Source organism: Anser anser (genome assembly GCF_964211835.1).
Source record: "Anser anser genome assembly, chromosome: 28".
Taxonomy (NCBI): domain Eukaryota; kingdom Metazoa; phylum Chordata; class Aves; order Anseriformes; family Anatidae; genus Anser; species Anser anser.
In genome coordinates, this window is record NC_139749.1 from 3,470,539 (window position 1) to 3,492,460 (window position 21,922).

General features: G+C 69.5%; 1 protein-coding gene across 7 annotated transcripts in view; it reads right to left on the reverse strand.

Moving 5' to 3' along the window:
• Positions 1-73: 73 nt before the first annotated feature.
• The window catches only part of ARHGEF2 (Rho/Rac guanine nucleotide exchange factor 2), a 28,554-nt gene continuing 6,705 nt past the window's right edge, over positions 74-21,922 (reverse strand). For 2 of the 7 annotated variants that reach the window (XM_083813210.1, XM_083813209.1), the window contains 25 exons: positions 21,724-21,889; positions 21,219-21,324; positions 21,065-21,104; positions 20,102-20,216; positions 8,864-9,014; positions 8,092-8,159; positions 7,935-7,998; positions 7,540-7,669; positions 7,341-7,450; positions 7,114-7,260; positions 6,297-6,547; positions 6,082-6,207; positions 5,692-5,809; positions 5,327-5,584; positions 4,653-4,729; positions 4,366-4,535; positions 4,129-4,196; positions 3,564-3,755; positions 3,323-3,418; positions 3,148-3,215; positions 2,979-3,020; positions 2,828-2,878; positions 2,336-2,749; positions 1,056-1,245; positions 74-886 (listed from right to left, as the gene is read on the reverse strand). In XM_083813210.1, coding sequence (XP_083669336.1) covers positions 801-886; positions 1,056-1,245; positions 2,336-2,749; positions 2,828-2,878; positions 2,979-3,020; positions 3,148-3,215; positions 3,323-3,418; positions 3,564-3,755; positions 4,129-4,196; positions 4,366-4,535; positions 4,653-4,729; positions 5,327-5,584; positions 5,692-5,809; positions 6,082-6,207; positions 6,297-6,547; positions 7,114-7,260; positions 7,341-7,450; positions 7,540-7,669; positions 7,935-7,998; positions 8,092-8,159; positions 8,864-9,014; positions 20,102-20,216; positions 21,065-21,104; positions 21,219-21,324; positions 21,724-21,889 — 3,304 coding nt within the window. In that variant the 3' untranslated portion in view covers positions 74-800. Of the gene's footprint in view, positions 887-1,055; positions 1,246-2,335; positions 2,750-2,827; positions 2,879-2,978; positions 3,021-3,147; positions 3,216-3,322; positions 3,419-3,563; positions 3,756-4,128; positions 4,197-4,365; positions 4,536-4,652; positions 4,730-5,326; positions 5,585-5,691; positions 5,810-6,081; positions 6,208-6,296; positions 6,548-7,113; positions 7,261-7,340; positions 7,451-7,539; positions 7,670-7,934; positions 7,999-8,091; positions 8,160-8,863; positions 9,015-10,289; positions 11,885-13,890; positions 13,944-14,118; positions 14,268-17,459; positions 17,603-20,101; positions 20,217-21,064; positions 21,105-21,218; positions 21,325-21,723; positions 21,890-21,922 lie in introns of those variants that run through there. The other 5 variants (XM_083813208.1, XM_083813213.1, XM_083813212.1 and 2 more) reach the window with 5 other exon arrangements.

The following is a 21,922-nucleotide window of genomic DNA, read 5'->3' on the forward strand; positions in this document are numbered from 1 at the left end:
GTTTTCTGGGGGGAACCGCTGCTCCCCCCTGCCCACCCCGCAGCTCCCGCGACACAACTTAGCTCCAAACAGGTTTTTATTTTAAATTTTTTTTTTAATTATTTTCCTTTTTTCTATTTTTTTTTCATTTTTTTTTTTTCAGTGAAACCGAGGGAGGACGACAGATTGCGGCCGCTTCTGGCGGGGCCGCTCCCACCCCAGGGGGGTTTCTGTGGTGCCCCCCCACCCCCCGACCGACCCCAAACCCAGAGTTTTGGGGCAGGGGGGTGGCTCAGGCTCGCCCACCCCCCCCGGGGACGTCACGGCCATCCCAGTGCCGCTCACAGCAGGGATGGATCCTGCCCCGCACTGGGACGCACTGGGACGTACTGGGACCCCCCCCACTCCCCAACACGGGGTCATTTGGGAATTGCTGGCCCTACTGGGCGGGGAGGGGGGGGCACTGGGGGCCAGTTTGCAGCCCCCAGCCCCAACCCTGCCCCCCCGCCAGCTGCCTCCTCCCACCCCAATAAGACAAAATAAATAAATTAATCAGAGGGGGGGGGGGATGTCAGCCCCAAACCACTGCCCCCCCCCCAGCTTGTAGGATGGGGTGGGGAAGACGACCCCAAACCCCGTTGACCCATACGGCTCCTGTGGGATGAGCAGCTCCCCAAAAGGGGGGGGCCTGGACTCGCTACCCCCCCCCCCAGCCTCCCTCCACCCCCCCAGCAGCTGGATGCTGCCCCCCCCATCTCCTTGGGGGGCTGCTCTGGGGGGTGGGGGGGGTTTGGGGGGGGCAGGGGGCCGGGAGCCGGTCCCTAACTGTCCGAGGAGCCCCCGTCGCCCTCCTTCAGCTCCTGGCTGCTCTCCACCTCCTCGGGAATGTCTTGCATCCTCAGGAAATCTGCGGGGAACGGGGGGGGCACCACGCCGTCAGCACCCCCCAGCCCCGCTCAGGATGGGACCCTTGAGCCAAATTCCCGCCCCGCGGGATATCCCTGCCCCCCCCCCCCCCCCCCAAGGTGAAATTCGCCCCCTCCCCATAGCACCGGGGGGGCCGGATCCGGACCCACCTCGGGGGCTGGCGGGGGGGGAGCGGCGGCTGCCCAAGCCCTCGTCCTCCAGCAGCGCCTCCAGCGCGTCCTCGCCCTCCCGCAGCCGGGGGGGCTCGCCCCGGTAATCCAGCTCGTCCCGGGGGCACGTGGCGAAAGCGTGGTGGTGCTGGAAGGAGAGGCCGGGGGGGCTGCTGCCGTGGCTCAGGTGCTGCGGGGGACGTGGTTGGGGGGGGACACAGGGAGGGGGGGGTGTCAGCTGCAAGCCCCCGGACCCCTGCGGGGTGAGGCCGGGCACACTTGTGGCATGCGTGAGCGCCACCCCCCCCAGATAAATAAAATAATAAATAAAATAATAAACAAATAATTAATTAATAAATAAAATATTAAATAAATAAATAAAATAATAAAGAAATAAAATAAAATAATAAAGAAATAAAATAATTAATAAAGAAATAAAATAATAAATTAAATAAATAAAATAATAAAGAAATAAAATAATTAATGAATAAATTAATAAATTAATTAAATAAATAAATAAAATAATAAAGAAATAAAATAAAATAATAAAGAAATAAAATAATAACAAAATCCCTTCCCTTACCAGCGGGGGGTGAAGCTGAGATAGAGCGCGCTGCCGGCACACTTGTGCCATGCGTGAGCTCCACCCCCCAAATAAATAAATAAAATAATAAATAAATTAATAAAAGATAATAAAAAAGTCCCTTCCCTTACCTGAGGGGAGGTGAAGCAGAGAGAGAGCGCGTCGCTGGCACACCCATGCCATGCGTGAGCGCCACCCCCCAGATAAATCAATAAATAAAATAAAAAATAAATAGCAAATAAATAAAATAAAATAAATAACATAATAAATAAATAATAAATAATATAAATAAATAAATAAAAAATAAATAACATAAAAATAAATAACATAAAAAATAAATAATAAATAAATAAAATAATAAAAAAAGTCCCTTCCCCTATCTGCAGGGGGGTGAAGCTGAGATGGAGCGTGTCACCGGCACACTCGTGCCATCCGTGCGTGCCACCCCCGAATAAATAAAATAAAAATAAACAATAAATAAATAAATAAAATAAATGAAATAAATGAAATGAATATAATAAATAAAAATTAAAAAAAAAAATAATAAAAAGTCCCTTCCCCTATCTGCGGGGGGGTGAAGCTGAGCTGGAGCGTGCCACCGGCGCACTCGTGCCATGCGCGAGCACCGCGCCCCCAGACAATTGACTGACCCGCTTAAATCAAATTAAACACACGAAGAAAAGCCCCCGGCCCTTACCTGCGGGGGGGTGAAGCTGAGATAGAGCGCGTCTCCCGCCGGCAAGCTCCTGCGGCGCGGGTCGGTGCCGCGGCGTCCCCGCGCGCCGCCCGCCTCCTGGCGCAGGGCCGCCAGCTGCCGCTGCGCCTCGTCCCGCTCCCGCTCCAGCCGCGCGCGCTCCTGCTCGCTGCCCCGCAGCCGCCCCTCCAGCCCCGCCGCCTCCTGCGCCCGCTCGTGGCACAGCTGCCGGCAGCGGGCCAGCTCCTCCTGCAGCAGGGCGTGCTGCCGCTGCAGCAGCGCCAGCTCCGAGCTGGGTCTCTCGCCCGGCCGAGCCGTTTCGGTCGACGACGACGACGGCGGTGCCGGCTTCTCGCGCCGCTCGGCGCCCTCCTGCAGCCGCAGCTCCAGCAGCGTGTCCTGCTGGCTCACCACCGCCTGCAGGGGGGGGGGGGGGGGGTCAGGCGGATGGTCCCCATCCTGCCCCCCCCCCGAGCCCCGTCCCCGTGCGCCCACCTGGAGGCCGTGCAGCAGGGCGTAGAGGTTCATGAGCCGCTGGTTCACCTCCTGCGGGCAGAGGGAGCGCTCAGCCAACGCGGGGGTTGGGGGGGGGGAAACTGAGGCACGCTCGCACCGCGGGGTCTCCCCCCCCCCCCCCCCTCCTTACCTCCTGGGGTGCCCGCTGCAGGAGCTGGTTGCCGTTCCCGTCCTGCGGGAGGAGCAGAGCGGTCACCCCGGGGTGATCCCGGTGCAGGGACACCCCCCCGTGGTGTGGGGACACCTCCCCGTGGTGTGGGGACACCCCCCCGGTGTGGGGACACCCCCCCCGCACTCACCCGCTGCCCGGCGTCCGAGTCCGCCCTGCAGAACTCCGGGGCGCCGTTGAAGCTGCCGGCGTCACCGTCTGCGGGGACAGAGAGGGGGTGAGGATGGGCGGGGGGGGGGCGGGGGGGTCCCGGGGCTGGAGCAGCCCCCCCCCCATTCCCCACTCCCGGGCTGCCCCCCGCTTACTGCTCGCGCCGGGGCTGGGGCAGCTCTCGGCCTCGGCGAGGTGGTCCTGGTCCCGCTCGCGCCCGGCGCCCGCCAACATCTCCTTCAGGCACTCCACTGCGGGGACACGCGCCGTGAGCGCCCGCGGGGACCCCCCCCCGTGCCTCAGTTTCCCCCCATCTGCAGCATCGCGACCCCAAGCACCGGGGGGGGTCCTCGGGGGGCTGCGGGGCTGGGTTCCCCCCCCCCCCGCCCCTCGCACCTTCCCGGATGGCGTCGTGCATCAGGCGCTCGCCCCGCGAGCCCTCGCTCGAGTCGGAGCGGAAGAGGGTGCGCGGGGCCAGGGTGGGCGAGGGCTCCTCGCAGCCGCTCGTCAGCGCCAGCATGTCGGCGAAGAGCCCGACCTTCTCCTCCAGCAGCGCCGCGATCTTCCGGTCGTGCTGCAGGATGCGGTCTGCGGGGCACGAGGGGGTAAGGGGGGGGACGTGGGGATGGGGATATGGGGACACCGGGACATGGGGCCACAGGGATGGGGATATGGGGATTTGGGGCCACAGGGACGTGGGGACATGAGGATGGGGACACAGGGATGGGAATATGGGGACAAGGGGACACGGAGATGGGGATATGAGGACATGGGGACACAGGGATGGGGATATGAGGACATGGGGACACTGGGATGTGGGGACACGGGGACACCAGGACATGTGGACACAAGGATGTGGGAACATGGGAATGGGGATATGGGGACAGCAGGATGTGGGGACACAGGCATGGGGATATGGGGCCGTGGGGACACAGGGACATGCCACCACCACCGCCCCCACCTTTCAGCTTGCGCAGGGACGCCTCGATCTCCGTCTCAATCAGCGGGAAGTCCTGGCGGCTGGGGCAGCTGCAAGGGCGGGGGGGGTCAGAGCATCTCCCCCAAACCCACCGCACTCCCTCCGCCCCCCCAGAGGCCGCATCCTGCCACGGCTCCCGGCACAGTCACCCCATCCCGGCCCCGCTGCGCACCCCACAGCCACGGGAACCCCCCCCCCAAGCCCGGGGGCGGCACTCACAGGCTGACCGCCTGCTGGATGAGCTTCATCCAGTTGTTGCGGTCGTCGCGGGAGGCGGCGTGCACCTCGTACATCTCGGGCGGCGCGGCGCTGATCAGGAACATGCCCTTCTCCTGGTTGGCGATGTCCCGCACGATCAGGTTTTGCAGCGAGATGACGGCCGGCTTGTCCTGCGGGGCCGGGGGGGGGGGCAGCGCACGCTGTCACCGTCCCATGGGGTGCCAGCGGTCCTGCTGTGGGCAGGGGGGGGGTCTGGGGAGGGGGCGAGGGGGGCTGCCACGGCTCACCAGCATGGGGAAGGTGTACTTCTGGTCCTTCTCTTGCAGGAAAATGAGGACGTCCGTCATCAGCAGCACGAGGACGTCTGGGAGGAAGAGCAGGGAGGATGCGGGGTGTTGGGGTGGGGGCACGGCTGTAGCTGGCACCGCAGTGTGACCCCCCCCCGGGGCACTGTTAGAGCCACGGCTACTCCCAGGGTTGGCTTCCAGCACCCCTGCACCCTGCTCCCCCAGCAACCCCGTCCCCTGGTACCCCCTCCCCTGGCACCCTGCTCCCCCAGCATCCCCGTCCTGCATCACTTCCCTCCCCCGCTGCCCCTTTCCCCAGCACCCCACTCCCCAGGCACCCCCATCCCGTGGTACCCCCAATTCCCTGCCCCCCTGGTCCCCAGCACCCCCATCCCCTGGTACCTCCATCCCCTGGCACCCTGCTCCCCAGCACCCCCACCCCCTGGTCCCCCATCCTCTGACCCCCTGGGTCCCCAGCACCCCCACCCCCTGGTCCCCCACCCCCTGGCACCCCATGTCCCCCAGCACCTCCATCCCCTTGCACCCCGCCCCCATCCCATCCCATCCCCTTGCACCCTGCTCCCCCAACACCCCCCCATCCCCTGACACCACCTCCCCGAGCATCCCCCGTCCCCCGTCCCCCTGTGCGCCCCCCCAGCGCCCCGCTGCAGCACCTTTGAAGCGCCCGGCCGCCGTCTTCCAGAGCATGCAGCCGCTGTGCACCAGCTTGCGCCGCAGCAGCTCGTCCCTGCCGAAGAGGCCGGCGCGGCTCTCCCACTGCAGCGGTGCCTTGGCGCGCCCGTCCACGCGCCGGTACACGTCCCAGAGCCGCGCGTTCATCTCGCAGGCGTGCACCTCCTCGTTGACGGCCGAGATCAGCTCCTTCACCAGCGTCAGCGCTCGGGACAGGTCCGCGGAATCGCTCTCGTTGTCTGGGACGCAGGAGGGACGAGGTCAGGGATGGAGCCCCCCGCCCCCGCCTCGCACCACGCACGCAGATCCCGCTGCGCATCCCCACCCGCCCCCCCAAGCCCGGTACCTTTGGAGTTTTTCAGGATGCGCTCGATGAGCACCGGGTACTTGGTGATCCTCTGCGTGACCAGCAGGATGCACTCGGGCACCCCGTGGCGCCGGAGCAGCGGGGACCGTGCCATCCTCTGGGGAGGGAAAAAGGCAACGGGGGGGGGGCACCCCGTGAGCTGCATCCAGCCCCCCAGGGGCTCACCACCACAGTGCAGGCACCGGAGAGTGAGGGAAACTGAGGCACGGAGGTGGTGGAGGGAAGGCGACCGGCTCTCCTACCCGTCCCCACCGCTTCTCCCCGGGCATGGAGCCCAGAGCCAGTGGGGGGGGGGTCCCCTGAACCCTGTCCCCGGCGCCCCAGGGGGGACCCCTGTGCCCCGGCAGCCGCGTGGGGACGCGCCCTCACCCGGACGAAGTGCTGGAAGCGCTTGTCGCGGGCGAGCAGGTCCTTGTACTCCTTCACCGCCTTGGTGTGCCTGCTGCAGAACTCCGAGTAGGCTTTCTTCAGCTGCTCCGCGCTGCTGCCCGAGAACTGGGGGGGCGCAGAGGGGGGGCACCTCAGCGGGCTGAGCCCCCCCGGCAGCACCACCCAGCCCCAGGGGACCCCTCGTGCCACCCCACCTGGCCCACGAGGATGTCCCCCAGGCGGTTGATGACGAAGTTCTTGTTGCTGTCCTGGGCCAGCGAGTCGCGGCGGCGCTCCAGGAGCTGCGCCAGGAAGCGCTCGTGGATCTGGCTGAGCTCGTCCACGCAGGGGAAGATTTTCTGCACCGTGCCCGGGTCCAGCTGCAGCTCCTCCAGCATGGCCCTGCGGAACACGCTGCCCATGATCTTCAGCGTGCGCACGTGGTGGATCTCCGTCTGGATCAGCTCTGCCGTGGGGCGGCGAGGGGGTGAGAGGGGGCAGAGCCGCGGTGTCCCGGTGCCCCCCGCTGCCTCCCAGTGCCCCCCGCTCTGCCCCCATCTCCGCAGCCTTGTCCCTGCGTCCCCGGCCTGTCCCCGCGTCCCCACCTCCGCACCCCCCTTCCCACACCTCTGACACCTACCTGGGTCCCCTGCCGTGCCCCCACTGCCCCTGTTTCTGCATCCCTCGCGCGTCTGACCGACCCTCGCGTCCCTTTCCCTGTCCCTGTGCCCTCACCCCTGCATCTCTGATCTGTCTCTGGCCCTCACCCTGTACTTGTGTCCCCCCACCCCCGGCCAGCTTCCCCCAGCTCTGCACCCCCATCCCCTCACCTCCGACCTGTCCCCACGTCCCCAGCTCTGCGTCCCCATCCCCGTGTCGCCACACAGCCCGTGTCCCCCGCTCTGTCCCCAAATCTCCCACCTCTGCCTCCCCAGCCCCACGTCTCTGCCCACCCCGGGGGGGTTCCAGGCTCTGGAACCCCCTCCCCATCCCCAGAGCCCCGGTTTGTCCCCGTGCCCTGTCCCCGCTCACCGTAGATGACGTCCTGGCGCTTCATCACGTCCATCTTGTGCTGCTGCAGGAAGCTGTTGTCCACGGCCAGGCTCCACGAGTCCGCCTCGAAATCCTTCTCGTCCGTCTCGAAGTCGCTCAGCAGCTGGTTGAGGATCACGTCGGGGCCTGTGCGGGCAGGGGGCATAAGTGGCGGGGTGGCACCGGGGGGGCCCCATGTCGCCCGTGCCCCCCTGTCGGGTCCCCACCTTCGTCGATGAGCGACTCCACGGACAGCGTGCGGTTGCGCATGTTGAGGGAGTCGGTGGACTGGGACAGGATGCGCCGTATCCCCAGCGGAGACTCATCGTTCAACGTCCTGGGGCGGGGGGGGGACGTGGCAGGGAGGTGATGCCCCGGGGACGCCCCCCCCCCGAGCCCCCCCGGCCCCCTTTTCGCCCCGCTTACCCCGCGATGTTGGTGGTGGAGACGCTTTTGGAGAGGGAGAGCGACGGGCGGCCGCGGCGGGGGCCCAGCAGCGTCTGGCGGAAGCTCTCCGAGGGGTAGATGGCCGAGTTGGGGCGCTCCCGGATGGCGGCTGCGGGGGGGGACACGGGGGCTCAGCACCCCCCCCCGGCCCCAAGCTGCTCCCACCCCCCCCATCCTGCACGCAGCACCCCCACCGCCCCGGGGAAACCCCCGTATCGGGCCCCCCCGCGTGTCCCCACGCCCCCATTGCGCCCTGGGGGTGTCCCCAGAGCTGGGAGCGGGATCGGGGTGGCCCGGAGCTGGCGGGGAGGGGCTGTCCCCGCGTGTCCCCCCCCGCCTCCCGCCCCCAGGACACGTCACGTCCCCCCACTCACTCTTGTTGCGCAGCGAGACCGACTGCAGCGCCGAGCTGTTCTTCAGCAGCGCCGCTTTCTGTTGCTGCGGGGGGGGGGGGAAGCAGAGGCGTCACCGGCGTCCCCCATCCGCGTCCCCCCCCCCCCCACCGGGTGCCCCCACCGGGTGGGTGCTCACCTTCTGCTTGACCTTGGTGCAGTTGGGCAGCGTGTCCTTGCAGCGGTTGTGGATGGTGACGTTGCAAGCTGCGGGACGGGGCGAGGTGGAGGCGCAGCACCCAAAAGGCCGGGGTGGGGGGGCTCCCTCTTTGCTCCCCAGAGCCCCCCCCCCCTCCCCGGCTATGGGGAGCCCCCCCGGCGCTCGTCCCGGGAGCGATGGGCGCAGCTGCAGCGGGGGCCTGGGGACCCGCTCGGCCCCCGCCAGCTGCTGCCGGGCAGAGGTGGCCGGAGCGAGGAACCGCAGCTGCTGGCAGCAGCTGAGCCCCCGCGGCGCCCCCGAGCCAGAGCCCTCAGCACCCAGCAGGATGAGGCACCCTGGGGTGCCCAGGAGTCCCCCCGCGCACCCCGAAGGGCAGGGGAACGATGTTGGGCATGCCCAGGAGCGGGATTTTCTCGCCAGGGTCGGCACCCGTTGCCTCTCTGCATCCCGTGCCCGCACCCCGGGGCACTGCCGGGCTTGGAGTGGGGTCTGCGGGGCTCTGCCTGCCCTGGGAGGAACCCCCCCCTCGCATCCCCGCACCCCCACACCACGATCGAGCAGCCCCAAAATAGACACTGAGCCGGCAGCCTGCCCCGTCCTGCGGCGCAGAGGAGGCGGCAGCAACCGCGGGCACGCTGCCCGACCCGCAGATCCCAGCACGAGCCCCGACAGCTGGACTGAGGGCCACCGGACGGGCAGTCCCGCACGCCCACCAAACCCCGCAGCCCCACGCGGGCGCCCGGGCACTCACTGGGGCAGATGAGAGCCTCCTTGGCCGTGATGCTCTTGTTGCAGGCGAAGCACATGGTCATCCCCGAGACGGTGATGGTGGTGAAGAGGTGGCCGTTGGTGTAGCGCGCGTCCTTCTCCTTGCCCTCCTTCATCTTCTCCTTCTCCTTGCTCTGCCCGGAGAGACGCGGCGGGCGCGTGACGGGGCTGCGGCACGGCGGGCGCCCGGCACCCCCCGCGGGCGCAGCAGCCCCCCGCTCCCTCGGGCTGCGGCTGGTGGCCGGGGGGAGACGCGGGACCCCGTTTTCCCCCGCCGCCCCCCGCCCCGCGGGGTCCCCCATTGCCGGGCGCTGCCGCAGCCCCGGCGGGGAGCAGGCGGGTGCCGAAAAGCCACCCCGCTCGCTCGGCTCTCCCGTGCTTCCCATCATCCAATAACCATGACAACCGTGAGGCTGCGGGAGAAATCCCCCCCGCCCCAGCACACGTCCCCCCCCCCCCGTCACCGCAGTTGCCAGCCCCAATGGGGATGAGCGGCGGGGGCCGCGGCGGGCGGGGGGCCGCTTCCCCGCGCCCACGGGGTCGCGGAGCATCGCCGGGGAGCCGCGGTGGCGATGGGCAGCCCTGCACGTCCTCACCCTTTAGCCAAAGTGTGCGTTTTCACCGTTAAGCCTCAAAACGGGGCTTCGGAGGCCACTCGTGCCCCTCCCGCTCTGCGGGGACAGCAGCGGGGTCCTGCCCGGGGGACCCCGGTGCCACGGCGGCCGCCCGCGGGTTGCCGCGGTTTTGGTCTCTCGAAAAAGGGAAGGGAGCTGGTGGCTTCCTGAGCAGCTCCTGCAGGCCGCCCCGGCCCCAAGCGTGCGGGGGGCCGCAGGGTGCCCCCCACGACGCCCCCACCTCGGTCCCCCCCCCCGGGCAGGGAGGCGCTGCTCCCCGGCAGCCCGGCCGTGCCGGCACAGAGCCGGCTTTGTGCGCGCCCAGCCCCGGCCGTGCCTGGCACCGGGGTGCCCGCGAAGCGCGCCCTGGCCGAGCCGGCCCCCCAAAACGTGGGGGGCAGCAGATTTGTAAAGCCGAGCTGGCACCGGGGGGGTGGTGGGGGGGTGAGAAGCAGGGGGTCCGCACCCCACAGACACCCCCTCCCCACATCCAGCGCAGCCGTCCTGACGGAGAGGTGCTGACGGCGGACGCGGTGCGCACACAGGAGGCTCCCTGAGACTGGGGGGGGGACACCAAGAGGCAAAGACCCCCCCGGGACGAGGCAGGCTGAGCGGGACGGGAGGGAGGCGAGGAGGACCGGAGGCACGGGCAGAACATCCCCATCCCCTCCCTGGGGACCGTTAGAGGATGTGGCGAGGACGCGGCCCCTGCTCCCATGTGGCACCGGGGGGGGGCCGTGGTTAGTCCAGAGCCAGCGAAGGAGCCCGGGTGGGGGGGGGGGCTTCGGTGCTCACCCGCTCCCCGCAGAGGGGTCTCTCCGGGTCCCTTTCCTCCGGGAAGGGGGCGCAGGAGCAGCAGCACATCCCGGCCCCGCAGCCCCCGGCTGGGAGGGAGCGGCGCCCGCGGCCGCAGCATCTGCCCCGCGCTCTGTGCCGCGATTGTTCCCGGCCCCGTTGTGTTGGTTTTTGTTGTTGTTTGTTTGGCTTTTCACTTGTTTTTTTTTTTTTTCTTCCTCCTTCTTTAAAGCGAAGGCGGCTCGGCGCAGGCCGGGGAGGAAAGGCCCCGCAGTTCCTGCCTCCCGGCCCCAACCGCAGGAAACAAAACAGCCAGGAGACAAAGGAGGGAGGCGATTTCTCTTCCTGCCGCCGCCGTCCCCGGGCCGTTACCCCAGCGTGACGCCGGGGCTGCTCCCCAGCACCGGCCCCGGCTGCGCCCCCGGCCCCGCAGCCGGATCCCGGGACCCCCACGGGCAGCGGGGTCATGGCGTGACCCCGCGGGGTCCACGTGGCCGGGGCCAAGCGCCGGGCACAGCCCTAAAACCATCGCTCCCGGCTGCCCTGGCGGTATTTTGGGGGTCGAGCGCTGGTTTTTTTTTTTCTTTACCTTACGCCGACTGCGCTGGGGTAAAAGAGGGGAGATTTGGGGGCAGCGGCCCCAAACCCGCAGCGGGGCAGGGGGTGCGCCCGGTGCTGGCGGCCCCACGAGGGATGAACGGAGCCTTTGTGCAGGGCGCCGCAGGGGAACACAGAGGGTCCCTGTCCCTGTCCCGGTCCCGGTGCGGTGCCGACGGGGGCTGGCACGGCGGGGACAGCAAGAGGCATCCGGCCGGGGGCTCATTTTGGGGTGCCCACAGCGGGGTTGGGGGCGGCAGGATGGGGCTGGGGGGGCTGCGCCCTTCCCCAAAGGGGATGCCCCATTGCAGCAGGGGGGTCCCCACCCCGGGGACGTCGGAGGCGGCCAGATGCGAGCACGTGGCTATAAATAACTCGGGGGGAGGAAAACAGAGGCCACCACCCGCCACCGCCCCCGGGGCTGAGCAGCACGGGCGCATCCCACGGCCGAATTTCGGACGCCCCCAAACGCGCCCAGCCCCAGCTCCCTTCCGCCTGACCCCAAACCCAGCGGGCAGCCGAAACCCCGGACGCCGAGGCCGCGTTTGGGACCGGCACAGCACCAAAACCCCAGCGGGACGGGGGCGGCAGCCCCCCCACGGGCAGGGAAGCCGGGAGGAGCCGGGCGTCGGAACAAAGGGACGCGCTCGGACGCCTCCGGGCCCGAGTTTCCGAGGGTGCCCGGCCACCAAAACCCCCCCCCCGGGGAGGTGGCGGGTGGGAAGTCGCTGTGCTCCGAGCGGAGCTTTGGGGTTTTTTTTTTAGGGCAGCGCCGGCGGTGCAACGCCCACGGCGGGCGTATTGGTGCTGGCACGAAGCGGGCTCGGCCCAAGATAGCTCGCTGCTCCTCCTGCGCGAGAACGCGCCCGCGGCCGCCTCCGTAGCTTGGCGACTCCCGACCAGACCGGGGGAGGCGCGGGAGAGGCTTCAGCGCGCTGACAACCCCGGCTGCCTCCACCCCTGCCTTTTTTGCCCCAAAGACGCCAAAAAAAAAAAAAAAAAGCCCCCCCCCCCCCAAACCCCCCACGCCGAGCAGCCCCCCGGCCACGTTTCGCGGCTCGGCGCAGCTTCTCCTCCTCCTCCTCCTCACCAGGGGATGGGTGCTGAGAGCCGCGGCCCCCCCCCCGCCCCGAAGGACGCACATTTGGGGACCACCGACCCGCCCCAAAATGAAGGGGGACGGGGAGGGGGGTCCCCAGCTGCAGCCCCCCCCCCGGTCGCCGTCCCGGGGAGAAGTCCCCCAAAGTCGCCTTCCTGAGGCGGGACGGGACAAAACAGCCCCCGGAAAGCGAAGCAGGAGGAGAAGCGAAGCGCTGCGAAGCGTGGCTCGGGGCCGCGTCGGCCTCGTCCTGGGGGGGGGGCCGTGTCCCCCCCCCCCCCCAGCACGCCGAACAAAGCCGGCTTCTTCCCGGCGCTGCAACAAAAGATGCCTCCGAGCCGCACGGGGCCCAAACCGCTCCGAGACCTCCGGCAGCTCCGGCTCAGAGGGAGGGGTCCCAAGGCCCCCCCCCGTCCCCCCCCCCAGCCCCTTCCTCCCGGCCCTGCGCACAAAAGCCCCATTATGGCCCCAAATTCGCCCCCCCCCAGGGCGCAGCCATCTCAGGTTTCCCGGCTGGGAGCGAAGCTGCGGGGTTTTATTTTGGGGAGGGGGCTCGGACCCCTGGTGCGGGACCCCCCCCCCTCCATTTTGGGGACTCGGGGCACAGCAGCATGGGGGGGGGGAGGGGTGCTCTGCTGGGAGTCACCCCAAAAGTAGGGGTCCTGCCACCGGGGGGGGGGTCCCCACCAGGCTGCGCATCCCACCTGGCGCACCCCAGCCAAAGCGGAGGGGGGCCCATGGCTGGGTGCTGCCCCCCCCCCCCAGCCCCCCCAGCCCCTCGGGGTCCCCCCCCAGCCCCTCGGGGACCCCCCCCCAGCCCCTCGGGGGGTGACAGCTGGCGGCAGCAGCCCGCGAGCGGCGCCCAGCCGGGGCCGGTGGCTGCTCTCCAAGCGCCTGGGATCCGTCACGGGGGGGGGTGTGGGGGGGTGTGGGGGGCACCGGCGGCCCCGGGTGGGGCCAGGCGGGCTTTGAAGAAACTGCTTTTAAACAGAAACCGCTCCCCCCCCCCCCCCCGACACCCCCGTGCCTGCGTGCGCAGGAACCAACAACCACTTCCCCCCCGAACACCGGACCCTGGAGAACGCCTTTTTTTTGGGGGGGGGGGATGAAACCTCCAGGGATGAGCCCCCTGGGGATGAGCCCCCCCCACCTATTGCCGGGACCCCCCCGGGGGTGACCAAAAAGACCTGGCGAAACTCAGCCCTGGCCACCTCGGAGCTCGCCCCCCCCCCCCCCCCATCCCCGCCACGCGCCCTGGGGAGCTCCCCAAAAACCGCCCCCCCCCCCCAAAAAAATATTTTGCATGGGGGTAAACCGAGGCACGGGGACGGGGGGGGGGGAGCGGAGCCTCGCACGCTCGCTTGGCCCCCCCCCAGGCACACAAAGCCCTGCCAAGCCCAGGCACCAGCTGCCCCCCCCCGGTGCCCCCCCCAGCCACCGTTTCGCCACGCCAGCGATTGCCAAACGCGCTCCGGAGCCCTGCTGTGTCCCCGTCCCCCCCCCAGCGTTCCCGGGGCGGGGGGGGGGGGCCGGCGCCTTGTGCCTCAGTTTCCCCCCCCCGGGAACCTTCCCCCCCCCCGCCGGGCTTTGTCTCCGCCGCGGCGCGCACAATGCGGCCGGGGTCCGGAGCTTTCCACGCCGCCAAAACGGGGCCCCCGAGGCTGGGGGGGGGGCGGTTCGGGGGGGGGGGGGGCATGTTGGAGCTGGCCCCCCCCCCCCCGGTGTGTCGGTGCAGTGGGGGGGGCTCATTGTTCCCCCTGCCCACGCCGCGCACCGGGGCAGGATCTGGGGGCTCCCCGCGCATCCCAACCCCACGCGGGGCACAAAGCCCTCCCCCCCCCCCCCCAAACCCACCCCCCCGCCGGGCACCGCACCCCGGAGCCCCCCCCCCAGCACCCGACTCACCCGGGCAGGCTCCTGGGCTCCCCCCGCGCACAGCAGCGGAGCTCGAAACTTCCCCCCCCCCCCCCCCCCCCCTCCTCCTCCTCCCCGCAGCTGGGCGGGGAAGGGCAGAGCCAACCTCCGGGAGCCCCCAGCCGGGGGGGGGGGGGGCACCGACCTGAGCTGAGAACCCAAATCCCACCCCCGCCCCCTTCCCCAAACCCCCCCCGGATTCTCTCCCCCCCCCCAAACCTTGGCGGCGCTCTCCTTGCTCCGCTCGCTCCTCGCCCGGGCCAGCGCCTCGATGCGGGACATGGCCGGGAGCCTCCCGGCCCGGCCCGGTCTCGCCCCCCCCCCCGGTGGCGGCCTCCGGCCCCCACCGGGCTCCTCCCCCCCGGGGGGCGGCCCCGCGGTGGGGAGGGCCCCGCCGGTGCCGGCCTCGTGGAGCCCCCCCCCCTCCCCGGGGTCTTTGTTAAGAGCCGGGGGTCCCTCGGAGCGCCCGCACTTGGATAGGGGGTGGTGGCGGTGCTAAGCGGAGTCACCCCGGAGTCACTCCGGAGCGGTGCCCCGGGGCTTGGCCGGGCTCAGCTCTCGTGCCTCAGTTGCCCAGCTCCGGCCCTCCGTGCGGGCAGTCCCACAGCTCCGGGGGCTGCAGCCGCTGCGTCCCGCGCCCTCGCTGGGCAACGCCGGAGCCTTCGGCTCAGCCTGGGGGCCCAAAGTGGGACGGAAAAGCTCACGGGGGCACCGAGCCCAGCGTTTTGGGGTGGTCTTACGGGAATCCAGGTGTTGGACCCAACGGTCCTTGTGGGTCTGTTCCGATACGCCATGACGAAGCCCCTGGTGCCCGGTTCCAGCCAGGCTGGCCGCGCGCTCCCCGAGGGAGAAATGCCCCAAAATCCGGGGGCGCAGCTCCCACGCCTTCACTCCTGGGGCCGTGACTTCTGGGGGGAGTCACAGCCCCAAAACCAGCTCACGGCCGAGGCACGCATCTCATCCCCCCCCCGGCTTTCGGCAGGGTTTCGGCAGGAGCCGGGTCCTGCCGAGCACCACTGGCACACAGGGCGGCGATGCGCACCGGTGCCAAGGGTTCAGGAAGTCCGACTGAGGACGCATTTGGGGGAAATTCTGCTTTTTCCCCTTAAAACACCGACTTCAGAAAGGGCCCCAGCGGGAGAAGCTGACCTGACGCAGCTCTGGGGTGCTGCCGAGCCTGGAGGCAGGGGGGGCATGGGGCTCGTTTGGGGCATTTCTGGAGACCCCCAACCCCGGCTCGCTGCCGGGACCTCACCGCCCGCCAGGGACACTTTATCCCCGTGGAAATCGTCCCCCCCTCGGAGGGGCGACGCGGGTGCAGAGCTCCCGGCCTGGTTGAACATTAACTGGCCGCGCGGGGAAGCCGGGATCTGTGCAGCTCCCCGGGGATTTGTGCAGCTCCCCCGGGATTTGCACAGCTCTGCCCCGGAGATAAGGCGGCCGCGTTTCCCGGGGCGAAGGAGGCACGGGGATGGGAGGCACCAGGATGGGAGGCACTGGGATGGGGGGCACGGGGATGGGAGGCACCGGGATGGGAGGCACGGGGACGGCCCCGAGCCACAGATGGAGCCGGGGACCGGTGCCACGCTCCCCGTGGGGCCAGAAAATGCTCGGCTGTGCCGGGCACCGCGGCCCCAAGGGGTTAAAGCAGGCGAGCGGTGGCGCTTTCCACCGGGCGCTGCTCACTCTGGCCAGGCACTTCGTGCAGTTTCGGGTTAACTTTGTGCCCCTCCGCTTTCCAAAATCCTCCCGGAGGATTTTTGGGCACTCAGCCCCCCCCCGCTGTCCCCTGGGGGCACGCCATGCAAACAAGCGGCCCCTCGCCGGCACATCCCAGCCGGTGGCACTCGACGCTCGCCAGGAGGAGCGGAGGCCGTGCCTCGAGCCGTAAGGCAGCGCCAGCGGCTTTTGGCTTAATCAGTAACCAAAAAAAAATATCAAACACCGGTGCTGGAGCCAGCCGGGGGGGTGCCACCACCCCCACCACGTCCCTTCCGAGCCTGGGTGGGCGTGGGGGACAAACGTTTGTGCTCGAGCCGCCGCGCGCTGCCCTCGCTCAGCTCCAGGGGAAAATGTTCCCAGCAAGGGAGCAAAGAAAAGCTTTGCTTTCCCCCACGGCGAGGCCATGTAAACAGGGGTTTCCTCCGCGGCACCAACAGAGGGGGATTGTTTCCCGAGGCCGAGGGGCCGCCTGGCCCCGTGCGACGGCCTCGCAGCGGGGGAAAAGCTTCCCCAGGGCCTCGCCTGCTCCCGAATCCTGGTCCTGAGTTCCGGGGGGCGATGCCTGCAGGGAGCGAACCCGGCCGCATCCTGCTCCCTGCCGGCGGCCAGGGCAGAGGAGCTGGGAGGTGGAGCGGGGCGGCCGCCGCTGGGAAACGGAGCCCAAACTTCAGCGCTCCTGGACGGCGAGTGACGGCCTCGCTCTTAATTAACCGCTCTGGTAATTAACCGCCCCGTCCTTCAGCGCTTTGTCGAGGCAGCTGCGGACGTTTCCCCCCGGGCGGGCTCGCTCCCGGCAGCCTCCTGCTGCCAAGGCCGGGCTCGGATGAAATCTCCTCGCCGGGGAGCAGCACAAAACCCGCGCCAGGCGGCGGCGAGGCCACCCGAGCCTCGTGCCGCCGAAAAGCACCCGGGCGTGGGGAGGCCGCGGGCCTCCTTTAACCTCCAGCCCGGTTCCGATTTTCTCATTTCCTCCTCCAGGGCAAAGCCCTCCGGCCGGAGCCTGCTTCTGCTTCCCCCCCCCGGGCAGCGTCAGGGCGGCGGCGTTCGTGCTGGCGTTTGCTGGCAAATTCCCCAAATCTCAGCCTGCTTTCACCCCGTCCCCGCGGTGCGCGGAGCTGGCCTCCGTCCGGACCCTGCCTCAGCCCTGGCCTCCGCACCGCGCCTCCCCTACGGAGCCCCGAAAACCGACGGAAGGAAACGGCGAAGGGGCGGCCGGCTACCCAGGGGAGCACCGGGCTTCCCCTCATCTCCCCAACAGGGCAGGATGTGGCCGGTGGGGAGGCTCCGATGGTGCATGGGAGGGCTCAGCACCCCCAAACCCCCCCCCCGCCCCCCGTCCCGGTGCAGCCAGGCCGGATCCGGGCGCTGGAAAGCCCCGCGGCGCCGCGAGCATCACGTGGGGGGAGAGGGCCCCGCATGGCGAGGGGGAAGCGGCGGCCGAGCGGGACGGAGCCGTAAAGGAGCCGGGAAGGGGGGAGATGGGGTGGCAGAGCGGGGACCCCCCCTGTAACCACGGGGTCCCCGGCGAGGCCGCCACCATCCCCTCGCCGAAACCACAGCCGGGCATCGCCGCAGCGGGGACGAAGCCCCCGTGGCATCGCAGCTGCGTGGTCCTGCTCCAGAGGGGGGCCACCCCTTGCCGTGCCCCCCAAACCATCGCCGTGCCCCCCAACCATCACCGTGCCCCCCAACCGTCGCCATGCCCCCCAGCCGTCCCCGTGCCCCCCAAACCATCACCACCAGCCGGATCCGGCCCCATGGCGTCGGGGGCTTTCCTATCGGGGTCCCTGGAGCCGCCCCGAGCCCCCCGCCGCCCCGAGCCCCCCGCCGTGCCTCACCCTCGCGGCAGGACGGCCGTACATGGCTGCAGCTCCGCGGCAAGAGGCAGAGCCAGGCCCGCGGGCAGCGGCGAGCCCGGCCCCGGCGCCTGATTATTTTTCCTTCCTGAAATAGCTCAGCGCCGTCCCTCCCCTCCGCCGCCTCGCCGCTCTCGACGGCCGCGGCCCGACCCGCGCCCGGCTTCCCCAAACCCCGAGTGGCCCCCTCCGGCCGACCCCTGGGTGCCGCACGGGGACCCCTCGGGGTCCCCTCTTTCAGATTTCCCCCTTCTTGGTGGCACCGACGTCCTGTGGAGCCCCCCCCTCCTGTCCCCGTGGTGTCCCGAGGGACCCCTGTCCCCCTGCGGCCACAGCAGCGGCTCCGTCGCCGCCACTTGATTTTGTCCCCCCCCTCGGCCACCAGCACCCCCCTGCTGCAGTGACCCAGGGGGACACCCTGCAGCGCCCACTGCCACCAGCCCCAGCACGGGGGGGGTGGTGGGGGGGCTGGGACAAAGCCCCCTGCGTTTCCCTTTGTCCCCATGGGGGCACGCAGGAGGCGGAGGGGCTCTGCCCGCTCCCAAATGCAACCCCGACACCTGCGATGTCCCTGCTGTCCCCCTGGGGGTGGCTCTGCCTCGCACCCCCGCTGCATCCCCATCACCCTGGGTCATGCAAGTGGCTGGTGGGGATGTCACCCCCCCAGGCAGGGACGTGTCACCCCCCCAGGCAGGGACGTGTCACCTCCCCAGGCAGGGACGTGCCCCCAAAGGCAGCGGGACCGGTGCAAAAGCGCCGCCAAACCCCTTCCCTTTGCCGAGCCTCACCTTCCCCTTCTGGGAAAGCCAGGGCTTCCCATCCACCTGCTGGGAAAGTCCCTTAGGAGCAGGCTGGGGGGGTGTAAGGGCACCGGCAGCCCTTTTGGGGGGGGGTTTGGGGAGCGATCTGTGTGTGTGGGGGGGGGGGGAGCTTGGCCCCGCTCCTGGTGCAGCGCCTGATGCAATCGCTGCGCGAAGGGCTCCGGCCCCGTCCCCTCCCCGCTCGCAGCGGCGCTTTCACAACAAAACTCGGCCAGGCCGGCGCGAGCGGCCGCGGCCCCTTTTCTCCCCTCCCTGCCAAAAATAAAACTTAAAAAAAAAATAATAAGAAGAAAAAAAAATCCCGAACGCCGATTTCAAACCGCTTGCGGCGTCGCGGCCAGCTGCCGAGCGGGGCGGAACGGGGACGGCTGCGGGGTTTGGGGGGCGCAGGGAGCCAAGGAGGGGGGATTCGGGCGGCTGCCGGCGTGGGGACGGCCGGGCCCCCCCGGTGATGTTCACAGCTGGCTGCTAATCCTCTGCCCGGGGGGGCTGGGGGGGACAGCAGGATTAACGGCCTCGCGTCACGGCAAAGCCCCGCGCCTCTGGGGACCGGGTGGGGTTCGGCCCCAGAAGGGTTGGGGAGGAGAGCGAAAAGCCATCGGCGCCCCCCGGGTGCTGCGTGCAGCGCCGTGCCTCAGTTTCCCCCGAGCTCCCGGCCCCGGGGGCTGGGGACGCCTCCCCCAAAAAGCAGCTCCAGCAAAAGGGGTGCAGGGAGGCTCCTGCGTGCCCCCCCGGGGCGCCTCAACCACGGATCTAGGATCCCGTCGCTGCTGCTACGGGTGGGAATGGGGAAACTGAGGCGGGGGGGGGGTCCCGCCAGGGCCCTGCACCCTCCCGGTCGCTGTTCATGGAGATTTACTGGAAAGCAGTGGGAAGAAAACCGGCCCAGATGGATGAGCGGCTGCAGGAAACCGCTCGGATGCAGCGGAGGAGCCCGAGGGAGGGCGCGCGGGCGGTGAGCTCGGTGCGCAAACAAGCGCCCGCCACCAGGAAAAGCCTCATTTCCTCGGCCGCTGCGTGGGCCCAGCCCCGCCGCCCGCAGCGCGCCCAGGGTGCCCACAGAGCACGGCCCCGGGCCACCGAAGTGTCCCCGGCACACCGGGACGAGGAGCAGCCGATGCCACCGGCAGCCCGGGCTGCTGCGAGGGGCGAGCGGCTTCGCACCGGCCCCCCCTGCACCCATGGGCGCAGCGGTGCTGCGGGCACACCCACGGCCCTCGATGTCCCCCATCACCATCGCGCCCAGCAGCACGGCGGCGGTGCCAGCCGGCCCCTGGGGACATCGGGGGCGGCCAGGACGGGGGTGATGGCACAGGAACCGAAACCGCATCCCCGGTGCCCGGGCAGGAGCCGGTACCTGCCCCGCTGGCGCAGCTCCACGAGCGCAGCCCCGCTCCTGTTTCACCTCCCGCTGGGTTTTGGGGAAGGGGAAATGTCCGAGATGCCCACCAAGAGCTGGAGGGGTCCTTGGGGGGACAGAGCGAGCACCCCAGGACTCGCCCAGGCACTGCGCTGGGCGTACAAGGAGCTTTTCCCCTCTCCGGACCCCAAACCCCGGAAAGCAGCCAAGGATGACATCAAGCAGAAAGGGGAAACTGAGGCACGGCATCCCCAAAGGGCAGCGGCCAGCGCCACAGCTGCAGAGCCCGGAGCGAGCCCCCATCCCACCCCCGACCCCGACTCAGCATTTTGGGGAGCGCCCCGCGCCCCCCCGCTGCCCCGCGGCCTCAAGTGCCTGGCTCGAGGGGTCCCGGCCACGGATACTCCACCCCCCCGCCCCCCCCTTCACCTCCTCCCCCCTACCTTCGTCTTCCCCGTCATCCTCCTGATGAAGCTGAGGGTTCGGCCCAGGGGGCTCTCTTCCCGGCTCCCCGGCTCGCCCGAGGCCGCCAGCTGCCCGCAGCTCCCGGCGCCGAAGCTGCAGGAGGAGCAGGATCAGCCGCACAATCCCCCTCTGTCCCCGGGCGTCCACGGGCCAGGAAGTAGGGAGGAGCGAGCCGAGCCGCCGCGGCCCCCCGGCTTCTCCGGGGTGGCTGCTCCGCTGCAGCTGGGCCCGGCACAGAGCCCTTCTGTTCGCTCCCCGCCGAGCCGGCCCCGCATGGGGACAACGCGGGGACCCCCGGGGTGGCGTCGCGGGACGGTGCCTGCGCCCCCTCCTCGGCCACGCTGCGGCGTCGCCTGCCCCACGAGGTTCGGATGGGGCAGCCCCATGGCTACGGGCACGTCCCCAAGGTTCTGGGGTGACCAACGCGGCCCCTTTGTGCGTTTCCCACAGCAAAGCCAACCTCGGTCCCGTCCACGCTTGGCGGAGGGCGAGATGCCCCCTCCGAAACCAGCAGGGTCGGGGGGAGGCTCCGCACCCCCCTGCTCCCCAGCTGACCTCCCATCCCTGTCCCCGTCCCCGTCCCTGTCCCTGTCCCCACGTGGCTCCCCGCCAGCCCCAGTGCCCTGACCCCCCCGGCGTGCTGCCCTAATGAGGACGGGAATGGGCTGTGACAGGCGCTGGGGCCGCGGGGCCCCACGGGCACAAAGCGCCTCGAGGCAGGGTGGGGACAGCGCTGGGGGGGCACCGTCCCCACCGGCCTGGGGGGGTCCGCTCCCGGTGCCCCCCGTGATGTGTGCCAGGACCCCACCGGCCGTTAGCCCGGCAGGGTGCAGGATCGGTGCCGCTTTGGGGGGGGGCCGCCTTCGCGCCCCAGAATCAGGGCCGGGTGCTGGGGGACATCACCCGCACCCACCGCAGCCCCCTCGTGCCCCCACACTCACCCGTTGGCCAGGCTCTGCTGGGAGGCGAAGGGGGAAATTTCTGCAAGGGCAAAGAGACGGGGCCCGAATTAAAGGAGGGGCTGGGATGGGCCCGGGTCCCGTTGCCCCCACACCTCCACCCGTCCCCAGGGGGGTCGCGGGCGCTGCCACTCACCCACTGCCGCGGGGAAGCTGTCGATGACGCCGAGGGACGCGGATTTGGCGAGGGCGCAGCCGCCAGCGCTCCTGGCCCGGCACACCTGCAGCCTCCGCGCGTCCTCCTGCCAGCAGGCATGGGGTCGGCACCACCAGGACCACCGGGATCACCGGGACCACCGGGATCACCGGGACCACCGGCCCCTGTCCCTGCCACAGTCCCTGGGCGCAGGGCGGTGGCTGCCCTCTGTGGGGCCAGCAGGGTCCCCATGTGCTGGGCGGTCCCCGGGCTCACGGACCTTTAATTTCCCCCTCCCCAGAATGAAGTTCCCCCCGGAGAATAACGCAGCCCAGCCCTGGGATGATGGCGAAGGCACCCGGGGCGGGGGCTCTGCTGGGCTGTCTCCATCCACCGTGGTTCCTGGGGTCCCCTGCCCTCAGCCCTGCGCCGCCGGCTGCAGGGGGAGGCGGGTGCTGCACCCCAGGGTGGCAGGAGGAGGAGGAAGAGGAGCAGCATCTCCTACCTGCGCCCGCTGCAGATCGGCCTCATCCTCCTCGTCCAGGGACAGCAGGGACTCGGTGCTGTGGATGAGGGGGGCTCGCCGGGGGTCCCGCCGGCGCCTCCCCAGCCCGTCCAGCTGCTCCGTGCTGGAGTCGATGTCGTCGGGGCTCAGCCCCTTGAGGCTCACGCTGTGGTGGGGAGAGGGGTACCCTGAGCTGCGG